Source organism: Lepisosteus oculatus, chromosome 1, assembly GCF_040954835.1.
Source record: "Lepisosteus oculatus isolate fLepOcu1 chromosome 1, fLepOcu1.hap2, whole genome shotgun sequence".
Classification (NCBI taxonomy): domain Eukaryota; kingdom Metazoa; phylum Chordata; class Actinopteri; order Semionotiformes; family Lepisosteidae; genus Lepisosteus; species Lepisosteus oculatus.
In genome coordinates this window covers 13,943,598-13,956,905 of record NC_090696.1, presented here as the reverse complement: position 1 = coordinate 13,956,905, position 13,308 = coordinate 13,943,598, and the positions used below count along the sequence as shown (strand labels likewise).

Genomic DNA, 13,308 nt, shown 5'->3' with positions numbered 1-13,308 from the left:
CTTTTTTCCATCTGTGTATATAGCCAAGTATTCTCATCATGACTGTCAGTAGGTACAGTAGATGGTTTAAACATTTCTTATGACTGAGCCAAACAAAATGCATCACAATATAACCTTCAACTCAAGCTCAAGATGTGATTTCCCGGTTTTACAATAATCAGATTTTTGTGCTTCAATAAAATACAAATGTTTCATTCAAAACAATATGTATTTATTACCAATGAACTTTGACAAGTAAATTTGTTAGTTATATTACCTTATGCCTCAGGGGATGAAGTGGGTAGAGGTTTGTGGTAGCAAAATTAGGCACTAGAGATTTATTTAATGTACATAATAAAATAAATCAGAACATCATACTGTATGTAGAACAACATAAGCATAATATAATATTAGAGTGGTATAGAATCAGCTACCTCCTGCTCACTCTAGTTTACTAAAATAAGTCATGGATAGAGATGCTGAGGAAGTTCTGTTTCACTACAGTAGGTCATACTGTATGCTGTTTAAAGAAATTGAAGTATATTTTGTATACACATTGAGACTGTCCAGAAAATAAATCCAGCCAAGCAATTGGCTTAGACAGTAAATAAGATATTTCCTTGGAGCACCAAGACACATTTTTGTGCTTCAGATACTCTGTCAAGCATTAATTCCCCACCATAAATGATCTTCAGCTGCCAAGCAAAGCAAAACACAGATTTCTTCTGGCTTCCAAATGTGTTTCTGCATAATTTTTAGGATTGTGCAATAATGTCTGAATAACCTGAAAAGACTAGTAGTAAGCATCTGTCATGCCGAGCTCAGCCATCTGATATGTCCTGTCACCTGAAAAATGAGCGTCCAATCAGCATAATCAAAAAAAGAACTTGAAGATGAAACTTAAAGGCTTCTAATTTAAGACACCAGATTTTTCACAAGATCCAGTGACCTTTTCCTTTCAATGGATCTGTTGATAGATGGCACTGTGGTGCAGAGGTTAGTATTGCTGACTCATAGCGCTGGGGTCCTGGTTCGATTTCGCCCGTGCGGTGCTCTCTGCATGGACTTGTATGTTCTCCTCATGTTTGCATAGGTTTCCTCTGCGTGCTTTGGTTTTTCCTACAGTCCAAAAATATGCTTCTGGGAACATTGGTCCTGGTGTGGGTGTATGTGTCTGTGTCCGGTGTCCTGTCCAGGGTGTACCCTGCTTCGTGCCTGTTGCTTTGGGAATAGGCACAAGCCCCACGATCATGAATTTGAAGCAGTTAAACAGTAAACAGAAGGATGGATGGATGGACATTGTGGTAAATGACAAGTGTATTGGTAGTAATATTTGTCAAAGTTGATGGGATAATCTCTTTTGGTACCTTCCACTTAAATAACAAAGTTAGATCAGAGAATATCCTCCAATTCTGTCATATTTAGGTAGAGTTATATACCTTTCTGATTCTGTGATAGTTATAAATCTGGGACTGCGCACCCTGAAGAGTATCCACACACTTTTTCTAGGGAATGTATAGCCAGAGGCTGAAAAACTAAAAAAAAGTGAGACTGAGGTGCCCCCAGACATCTTTATTTCTGTGAAGAGAACAGTTTTACACACTTTCCGAGACAGACCACAATGAATAGGGAAAGATAGCTCAGTGTAGAGTTGCATCTTTAGAGGCTGGGATCTGTTAGTTTTTTTGCTTTTGGTGGAGTGCCTGGCTATATCTTTTGTTGCATAGCCACAAAGACTGCTGTGAATCATGTATTGCAAATATTGAAATAAAACAGCGATTAGGCGCGGAACGCCCTTTACAAGACCACATTGTTGGTCAGGAGCCACTGTCAGTTGATCTTCAACATTTAAAAATGATAAGACTAATCATTAAGACTTTAATTTAATTTAGTGACTGGGTGCAGTAATGGCTTGAGTGGCTGTCCATACTGAGCACGTTTTCCATCATTTTAGCACTAAATCTGCATTAGTGAAGTTTCTAAAATGACAGGTTCATTTTTAATTTAACAATTTTTTGCATTATTATTGGAACTGTTTTACTTTGAGTTTAAGTTGTATTGAGTACTTTGCAAAACTATTCAAGCCCCTTCCAATGCTGTCCAATTGTATTGTATTTCAGATGATTTATACACAATTTTAAAGTGAATATTTTAACAAAATTTTAAAGATCGAACCAAACAGTTTTATGCATGAAAGGGGTTAAATGGTAGCAAAAAGTGCATAAAAAATCTATTATTAAAATATGTTGATTACGTAAGTATCCCCCCCCCCCAAGTCTATATTTAGTGGAGGAGCCTTTGACCGCAAGTACAGCTGTGAATCTTTTTGGATGTGTTTTCACCAGACTTCTTCAAACTCTGTTTTTTTTTCATTTTACTATCTTATTTATTATAGAAATAATTTTTAGTAGTTTTCCATCTGATTTATTTACTATAGAATTACTAAATGTTATTGTTTAAATGTTATTTAAAATGTTTTGTTGATATACAGTATGGTGATATACTGTATGTGACACTTTGGTCTGCAGTCACAGCATTTACTGTATCTATCTCTCAAGAGTGTAAAGAAGAAAGCACTTATTACAAGCAAAAAACAAATACTGCTACAGGTAAATACTGTAAGAATATATGCATCTGTGTCAGTCTGTGTGTAAAAATATCTTCACTACAAATATGGTTTTACCATGGACATATAAATGATTATTTGCAGTGTACCTGTTCACAAAACGTTTCCATGGTTATATACTGAAACAGCTGACACCTCTTTGAGGCCAACCTAGGATTGTAGATTGTAGAAACAGTCCTCTGTTTTAAAGTTCATCTTAATTATTAACTAGCCTGAATTTGTTAATGTTGCCAGTTGCCTGTATTTGGATCAATGTTATTGTATTTGATTGTTGTGATTATTTTGCAACAAAACATAATGTAGAATTTGACATACAAATATAAAAGAAGTTTATTATGAATTTGTTTTTTTATTTCAGATACAGATTTTATCGGTTATGCTTATACGTTTTACATAGCAACAAATGAATTCTGTAGTGTCTCTTACTGTATAAACACAGATAAAACACATTAGATTGGAGCTGTCGCGTCCTTTTTTTCTCATTTTTTTTATCTTGGACATTTTACATTAATGTAGACATGATTTAGTGTCTGGGATTTAGGAGAGTGGCCTCTTTGGAGACCTGATTGCAAAAAAAAATGTGTGAGTTTTTAATTGATTCACTTGTTGCTGAATGTTTATATGTGGAAGTATAATTTCCTATACGGTTGTATTAATTTGTTGTATGCCTATACAGTAAATCGGACAGAAATCAGTTTTATTTTTGTATTGTATTGCACAAAGCCTCAGTAAAAGCTTCTCTCATGATTACTTTTTGTCTGGGTATTTTACAAATACAGTTATGGATTTAATATAAGCACAGTGTATATATTTTTAGTATACAATTATTTATTTTCAGGTTTTCAGGAACTCCACCAAGTAATTTGGGAAACAATACTAAACTTGTGGAATGGATGCCACAAAATGATCTTCTTGGTAAGTAAACATTTTTAAATCAGAGCTTAGGTTACAAAAAGTACACCAAAAGTGCTTGCCTAATAGAAATACAACTTTTTATTGTGATTTGTAAAGATCATCTTTTGAGAAATGCTTATGCACATTCAACTTCCAAATAATATCTCATCTGACATTACTGCATTGACATTTTAACAGTGTGTTCAAGTGTTGTTTTTCATGAGTGGAACTGAAATTAAAATAATATTTTCTAATTTTCCTCTCTGTCGCTACAAAAATAGTTTTATTTGTATTTTAGAAGTAAAAATAACCATTTTGATTTATAGCTTTGATTGTGCTAATTTAAAAAACATACATTGGCAAATTTGCTAAATCATCTAATATCATACTATGACATGTATACATTTAATATAAATAAATGAAAAGGTAAATGCCTTGCATAATCATTTTATAATTTAACTCTTGGCAAAATTAAAGTTACCACAAAGATTCTATAAGCATTTATTCTTTAGAACTAGTGATATTCATGTTTTTTCGCTTTTTGTAAAGACCACTGCTGTCACGAAAATACATTCTTCTAGCTTGAAGTCACAGAAGTAGTAGTGTTTAATCTGTTAATGAAAAATACATCACTTATTAAGTCATCCTCTGTTAATAGCTAACTATCCCTGGTATGCATGGAATATACTGTAGTTCATTATGGCAGTTCATAACAAAAAAGCTCATATTTATAGAAAGGACTTGTTATGCGGAGTATTACATTGACAAACTGACCCTGGTGTCTGCATGGTGTCAGTTGCTACTGTTTCCACCTTGAAGTTATAATTGTCTTTTCCATGTGGTAGTTTCAGGCATCAAATTATTTTGCACCGCCATGCTGTTTTTGCTACAGTATGCTCTGGCAAATAACTCAATAAAATGTCATTAACAATGAAACAATTTCTTTTTTGCACAGAAAACTCAAACCCTAGCCCTGCAGAGTCCCAATCCAGCATGTATTATATACAGTAGTTCACTACTAAATCAGTTTCTAAAGACTTGGAACAGTGTAATTTTGACTGATCAACTAGGTCATTTTTTAAATACAGTATTTTAGTAATAGGACACAAATCGGAGCACCATTTAGCCTTCAAGGATCAGAGTTTTGACAATTGGAAAAAAAATGCTTAATTCATCAATAACATGCAGGTGTTACCAATCTTTATAAACAGGTTACTAGTGAGAGTAACTGACTTGAAATACAGTATGCTGTAGTATCAAAAATAATTATTTTCAACAATTATTTTCCAACAGATGTTATTCATATTGTTTTTTGTTGCCAGAAGAGGTTCAAATATTAAATCATCTTTATTCTGTAGCAATGTATTACACCTGATTGTTTTCTTTTAACTTTTGTTGTGTGAGTTATGTGTTGATTTACACTTTTATCTTTCAGGTCACACAAACATTAGAGCATTTCTTAGTCATGGAGGATTGAATAGTATTTATGAAGCAATGTACCATGGTATTCCAGTAGTAGGAATCCCATTATTTGGTGATCACTATGATACAATGACCAGAGTGCAGGCGAAAGGAATGGGCATTATGCTAGAATGGAAGAAGATGGCAGAAGATGATCTGTATGAAGCCATTGTTAAAGTGATAAAAGATAACAGGTATGGAATAAGTTTAGAGTTTGGTTTATGTATTAAAATAGACTTTTAAAAATACATTATATACAGAATATAGATAATTTAAGACATTTTAATACATAAATAATTTACATTCATAATTTAATATATTTAATATGGCATGTATTTTTAATACATAATACATTTTTTAAGTTTTAAAACTTTTTAAGATTCATGTGATAAAATAGCTTACTTTGTACTTTTGTACTCCATTCTAGCATTCATTGCTAGTTCACGTCTCATTGAGAAGAAACCCGAGTGGGATTTTTTTTGTATAACAGGTCTTTTGATGCCCTCTTGTGGTGAATGCAATGTATATATAACAAAGTGGGTAACAAAGCACAAACATTGTGTTTGAATTAAGGTGTATACTGTATACATATATTAAAATGAGGTACTGTACATACACATATATTGAAATTTTAATGTGCAGAAAAAATGCATATTCACTGAAGACAAAGCATTTCGGTTCACAAAACGTGTATTTAAACAAGGGAATGTTTTACTTCAACATCAGCAGATGAACTATATACTGTACGGTAATTGAAGTGGGAAGGAATTTTGAAAGGCACAAAGTTCTTCTTTTATTTGTGCAGATTAGTTATTAATGTAAAGCTATATAGTGCTGTAGTTTTACTGTAAGTAAAACTGAAGTGGGACTGAAGAGAACATTTCACGATCATTTAAAACAAGCCACCAACTGTTTTACTGAATTTTTTAATGAATATAAGCTATTTGTTAGAGTGAGTGCTGTTCATATGCAGTAGGATGGATATGTTACTTCTTTTAACAGTTGCATTTAAATGGCAGCAGACTATTTATACAAATGTGAATAATGGTGAACCACTAAACTATATTGAAGAGTAATATATAGTACTGTATTTCTAATTCATATTTGACAGTTTGATCTAGATGACATTTTCACTAAGTGGCAGTTATACACGGTCTTATTCTTTAATTCCTAGGTACAGACAACGTGCACAGCTGCTATCTAACATACACAAAGATCAGCCTGGACACCCTGTGAGTCGAGCTGTCTACTGGATCAGTTACATTCTTCGTCACGATGGAGCTGATCACCTACGTACTTCAGTTTATGACATTCCTTCATATCAGTACTTCTTGCTAGATGTAGCTGGTGTACTGATAGTAGCACTCCTGGTAATCTTCTATGCAGTCTATCGGATAGTGAGACTGATTGCTACAAGGATTCATTCCACCTCCACAGCAGTCAAGGCCAATGGACATTGTTATAATGGTATACCTAATGGAAAACACAAAAGGAATGGCCACATTAAACATGATAAGAAGGTAAAATAGAATAGTTTACAGTCACTTAGCCAGCTGATGCATAGATTCTATGCGAGTGACAGTACCAACATAGATAACAAAGTTGGTATTTTAAAGGGAAATAAATGGAAGTTAAAAAAAAAAACTTAAGTGATCTGGGAGGCCAAAGTCCATATCTAAAAGTCACTTAAAATAGTTTTTTTTGGAAACACCTTTGTCTTTCCTGTGGAAAACCTGATTTGTTGTGGCAGAACTTAATTGGTGAGGTGTTATGAATGTTGAATCTATTCTTGAAAATGAGGTTAATATTATAATTTTTTTAAATAACACTTTATAACATGAAACTACTTTACTGCTGAATATCAGGTAAATAAAATAAAAACCAAATTTCTTCTTTATTACTATTAAACTAATGCAAATTAATATTTTTGTCAAACACAAGACTAAACATATTTGTTCTATTATTTTCTTTTACCTTTTAATACTAAGGCCTTAATTTGTTCACAAAGGCACCCAAATACACCTGTCACGTACACAAGTCCATCTCTGTGCATGATGTTCACACATACTGTATGCTTATGTTGGGAGCCAACCAGACTTGAACAGTAAGTTCAATTTCAAGACAAAAACTGACATTTTGAATGACCCATATATTAGCATTCTACTGTTCACCCTAAAAATGTGAGAAAACACGTTTACTTTCCTTTTTCAATTGTAGAAGCTGCATTATACCGTAGACACCACAATATTACACATAAGCTATCTCACTTCATGTTTAAAGTTTTACTATGCCTTTACAGGTGACATTCCAAAGTTAACATTACACTTTCAGAGGAATACACCCCAGAATCATGGAAGTAGTGTTGTCAGCTGAACCATTCAGTTAATAAAAGATAAGCAACAATCTGACTTCTTCCATGGCATTTGTTAGTACCTATCTCTAGTTTTTATTTCCTCTGCAGATTAGGTAAAGATAAAAGAACTAGACAGAAGCATTTCAAGCTCTTCACATTCTAAAGTAAGTACATTAAACTTTCAATTTAGGTTAGGTTATTGTATTTCTAATGTCGTTGCGAGTATGCAGTGCTTCAAAAGCTCATCTGAGTCAATTTGGAGTTGCAGTTTCAGTCAAAAAAGTGTGTACGTGTTTGTGTAAAATTACTTTCTTAATATGTTCATGTTTTTTGTTGAATTGTGTCCCAAGTTCTTTAATTTATGGTTGCTTTTTGTATTTTATATACCAGTTTTAGGTAAATGAATAATTAAACTGCTCTGTTTATGCTGTGAATGTATTGATATATGAAGAATAAGGCATACATCCTGAGTAAGTTGCTTTTTGTTTTCCTTTAGTTTTATTTTTTTTTCTGTTTTTTACATCCATATATTTTGTATACCAAGCACATTTTTTCAAAAGTAGTTTTAGGAATACGAGAATAAGTCATATAAAGCAGTGTGTGTAATCTGAATTTTACACTTAAACAAGACATAAAGATGTAATATTTTAATATTCAAAAGGAGAGGTGATCAGAGGATATTTCTGATTGGTATTTTAATATTTTATTATGCTGAGTCCTACTTACAATAAAAGTTTGTAAAAAACAATTTAAGAAAATTCCTGAAGGAATTACTTCCATGTTTTCAGCATATCTCTGTTATGCTAATATAATCAAAGACAAAAGAAGAAACTATTTTTAACTAAAATAATTAAACACATTTTTGTGAATTTTACACATTTTAACTTTCAACTATTATTAAAATCATACCTTCTCCAAAATATTCCAAGATAATGAAAATATAGTGCATATAAATTGAAAAAAAAAATGAAACAAGAAAACCTTTATCACTATCAGTTTGGAGTAATGGCAAAACAATTAACTAAACATCTTACCATCATTACCTTGATTACTTTCAGATTTTTCTCAAATGTTAGTCTCAATTTGAACTGCGGAGAAATAATTTAAAAAAACATAACCTAAAAATCTTTTAGTGATTGGTATAAATCTTTTCTCATGCAAGAAAATTCCACTATTTTGCAAAATTATTTTCTGATCGTCGTTCAGAAATGATGCAGGCAACATGTTGATGACTGCCTCATTAATTGTGTACACTGAATATTGACACCAGTTTTACTTGTTCTCGTCAGTTTCAGTATTAAGTGACATTGAGGTAATTAAGGTTTCATATCGAAAAAGTTGTGTGTAATTTTTCCAATACCAGGTGAACATTGTTTTACTTTGCTTGGTCTTCTCTGCGCATTCTGACATTCAGACAATACCACAAGAGGTAAGTTTCCATACCTCAAGTAACCTCCACGGTAGCACTTGCTTCTACAATAGGTATATTCAGATGCCTATTGCTATTCTCTCTCAGAGAGAGACCAGGCCTAGCTATGAATTTGATACAATTTAGCCATGAAATCTGAATCTTCTCAATGATTGTTCAAAGAAAATCTCAACCATGTGCTTTTTCTATTTTTAAATGCAGAAAAAGTCATAAAGAAGTGTTTATTGGTACTCATATTTTCCCAGTTCAATTTAAGATTCAGACTGCTTGCTGTTGATGAAGATAATGTCTTGTGCAGTGCTAAAGGATTTCATTTGATAACAAAATTAGGTCTTATTTGTTTTCATTAAATTCACGAGTATCCTTGTCTTGATATTCACAGGCAATTTAAACATAAAAGTAAAATTGCAAGCTATGATGGAGAATGGATTGCCTAGCCCATCAACAAACTGCCTACCACATACTGTAAAACATAAGACCTTGTTGACTATAGTTACCATTTTAAATATAATTACTGTTAATATAATTAGTATTTTTTTTATATAAGTACTGTTTCAGTTAAGCCACCTAAAAAGCAGTTTGTTTTCTGAAATGTGAGTGACATCTTTGACAAATTGGATGAAAAGGACAGGTTCAGACAGAAGTCAGTACAGTCATCAAATTTTTACGTGCAAGTTAGAAGGTGCTTGTTTGAAAGACCAGATCCTTTTCGTGAATGACACCTGTTCAGTGTTTTCTCAGCTATGTCAAATGTGTGTATACAGTATTTAATTGAAAGGTCATTTTAGCCTGTTAATGTGAAATAATCCACTTGAGACCTGGGTAGTCGTGAGTTCTCCAGAAGCAGGGTGCCCAGTCTTTTGGCATTGTGGAGCTCTCCACTTTCTGAAGAGTGGCTCTGTGTGGCTGTGAAACTGGAGTGACTGTGAAAAGCTATTATCGGACACTGGTGGTGTCTCATCCATCACAGCCACAGCAACTTGTAAGGTGGCATAAGTGACATTGTAAAAGGATTGAGTTTGATTATCACATACAGTATAACAAAAGAAGAACAAGATCAAAGATGTAGCAATAAGTCAGATGTTGGGGATGATATTGACTAAGATAACTGGTTATAATAAAGGCACAAAAACTACAATTTTTCTGAATGAGTTACACTTGATACTTTACAGTCCCATTTCCTTTTTTCATTAATGCTTTTCTAATCTTCTAGTGAAAAATAAAAGATGGAACAAAATTCAAAACAGACATAGTTATACTACAGATGAAACCACAAATAAAATACAGCTTTGAATTGTTGCCTTTTTAACTGCAAAAATGTCACCATGCTGAAATCCAGTTCAGCATTGCTTACTCAGTGTAGTTTAAATTCACTCTGCAATTCAGTCTGTGGGGATTCCTCTCAAGCCTGACAAATACATCAGTGCACCCTACGCACATAGATATTAATTTGCCTTTTAAGGCAAAAGAGTACATATCAGTCCTAACAGTAAAACAAATGCAATATTCTTATAAAAATCATTTTTATTCACTTACCAAATGAGTCAGTCTTTATTTACTGTTGTAAAGTGACTGATGACTTTGCCCAATTGAAGAGTTACACTGCATTAATCTAATATTTAAAGCCTCCAAGAAATTATGTAAATTAATTGCATTATTTGATGCATATCAGCAGTGATCATCAATTAGCATTCTTAAATTGGTTAAATATATTATTACAAGTTGTTTTTTCAGGAAAATATAGGTAGTCACATTGCAATAAGACTTTAAGAAGTTCCTCCTGTTTCTGATTCAGATCAAACAGTCTGAAATCTTTAAATGGGGAAATATTGAGAAAATCCTTTGAGCTTCTGTTTGCCCCACCTTATCATGTTCCATGGTGTCATCAGGAAAAATTAGATTATTGAAGCAAAAATTAATGTGTATCAACTAGAACATCAAAAACATTGAACTTTTATCACAGATGCCTTCTGGAAGTTTTACAGTTTCATCTTTACAATGTTTTAAACTTGGGACACTTCATTTTTGTTTCCAGACATTTCAAAGGCAGTTGAATTTAATTTCACATGTTGAAATATTTAAGACTGTTTACATAGTCTTTGCACTAATTATTTGGAAGTTTTCTTATACAATATACTGTATCATGACTGTTAGAGAATAGAAATGTTCCACAAACTAAGAAAAACATATATGGCCTTTTGTGCCTCTGTGGCCTTACCTTTTGGAGTACCATCTCACTGTGAGCCTTTTCTATCTGTACAAAAGTGTGCAAACAGTATAATATTGCAGAAAGAAGAAACAACTTTATCTCAATACTTGAATAAGTGCAAATTTAAAGAGCATTTGCAGTTCTCTAAAACTCTTGTGTAGTAGCATTAAGTGTGCAGATATATTTAGGCTATGAAGAGAGAGATGGAAAATAAAAGTATATGAATATGTCCAGATTGGTTGTTTCCTTACAATTTCAGTATTAAAAGGGGGGAGTAATTGACATGCTGGTAAACAGCACTTTAAAGTAAAATGTATGTGTTGCCTTCTCTCTTTTGTATGGATTTACATGGACACAATACCTTTGTTAAAGCTGTGAGTCCTATAGACAATGACCGCTTGGTAGACAACAACTAAAAAGGAAAAAAAAAGAGCAACTAGTAATTAATGCCTTCTTTAGCTAAGCTCTGGACCAAGCACCTTCATCTGTAGTTTACTGTAATATCACAGCTTTTCCACTGAAGAATGGCAAATGCTCCCCTTTCTGTTTGAGGTTGTCAACTTGAAGGACTATTTTTATTACCTAAAAGAGAATTGTTGCTTTGTACACACTAAAGATCCGTTATACAAATATGAATATACGAATGAGAATATTCTAATGATTTAATAGGTGCTGGCCTTGTAGATGTTTTTTCAAATTGGTATCTGTTGATGTTTGTCCATATTGTAAATATACTATGTAATAATAAAACTAATGCATAATAAATGTTACATACTTCCTTTGCATTCTTGTGAATGTTTGTTTTACTCTTATTCTTTTCTTTTATTCTTCTTTGTTGTATCGTTAGTCATGTTCCATTGTATATTGAGGTGTATAGTAAACTATACATTTTAATTGTTGAACAGTAGTTCCCTTATTCATGGCTTCAAGGAGTGAATCAAAGAAGAACACTAGTGGTCCGACTTCTCATTTTCAACTTGTTTCCCATTTCCTGTCTCTCTAAACCCTTTAAAGGTTTTTCTTCTTTTCCATTTTAATGTGACTGCCATGTTACTGCAATGTTTACTTCAACACATTACACAGCTCATTTTGTGTCCATTTACTTGAGAAGGCCCACATAAGAAAGGTTACAAATAGAGGATGCCATTCTACATGTCTAGTTTGTTTGATACTAAAAAACTAAATCAAGGATCTCATCCAGAACCTTTCTTAAAAGAAGCTAGGGTTCTAGGTTTGATGATATGTCTGGGTAGCTTGTTACCTAGTCCCACAACCCATTGAATAAAAGGAGTACCGGTGTAAAACTCATTTTAAAAGCACTTCCATGAAGTTTCAACTTGTTTCTTTTGGTGAATTTTCAGTGAACTGACATTACCTTTAGAGCGCTGTGCACAGAACTGGAAGCCCTACCAGAAAATGATTTTATTATATTCTGTTAAATTTTTGAAGTCCAAAAGAAGATTCATAATAATTACTAACAATAGTGATGTTGCTCATGGATAAGGTATAAACATGGTGAATTCATGCTTCACGTATTTGGGTGTTTGTTGATTACTTCACACAAATATGGTACATTATATTATGCATACAGTAATATGAAGACATTATATGAATCTTTAAATTTCAGCAAGAGTGTAGAAGATTAGGAAGAAAATCTAGAACAACTTTAAATGGAGCAGCCAGAGTTTGTAAAAATATTTTTGTATTCTGAATTGAACTTCAAATATCAATTAATTTCTTTTAGGAAAGTGATACAGAGAAAAACAAGTGCCCTGGATTCCTGAAGCAGCACACTGGATTTCTTCTTGATTTCAACAATCCTTAAACGTACTGTATGTGTACATAAGGAAGGCATTTTGTGTGCTAGATGGTACATTAAAGGTGTTCATTTTAACCAATTTTGATAGAAATGGAAAACAATATGGGAACTTATACATTCCTAGAAATATGCATGAACGGGTAAAATCATATTTTTAGAGACAATGATTGGTGCATCATATGCAGTACTGTAGCAGATGAATACTGTAAATATTTATTGACACAGTTGATAAAGCTATTGCTATCCTACCTATTGCAACAACTGTTTAATACTGAACAAGTTTCATGTAAACCCAAGAAATAAATGCCTTCAGAAACTGGCTTTGAGTTTTAACTGAAGTAATTAAAGTAATTACACATACACATTTTATTTTTTCAGCATTTTATTTCTTGCTCTGCTTTATGTATTCTAAGTTTTACTATATTTGGGAATCATTGAACTTTTTAAATTTAACAATACTTTTTAGGTTAGATTACATGCTTGTTAGAAATAAAATGTACACTTTCAACTGTGAAAGTGTTAAGAAAATATATAGAAT

The 13,308-nt window shown here is 32.6% G+C and overlaps 1 protein-coding gene across 2 annotated transcripts in view; it reads left to right on the top strand.

The window, feature by feature from the left end:
* The window catches only part of ugt8 (UDP glycosyltransferase 8), a 43,976-nt gene extending 32,242 nt beyond the window's left edge, over nt 1-11,734 (top strand). For both annotated transcript variants that reach the window (XM_015344334.2, XM_006629211.3), the window contains exons 4-6: nt 3,444-3,520; nt 4,935-5,154; nt 6,135-11,734. In XM_015344334.2, the coding sequence (XP_015199820.1) occupies nt 3,444-3,520; nt 4,935-5,154; nt 6,135-6,489 (652 nt within the window). In that variant the 3' untranslated portion in view covers nt 6,490-11,734. The remainder of the gene's footprint in view (nt 1-3,443; nt 3,521-4,934; nt 5,155-6,134) is intronic.
* The last annotated feature ends 1,574 nt before the right edge of the window (nt 11,735-13,308 follow it).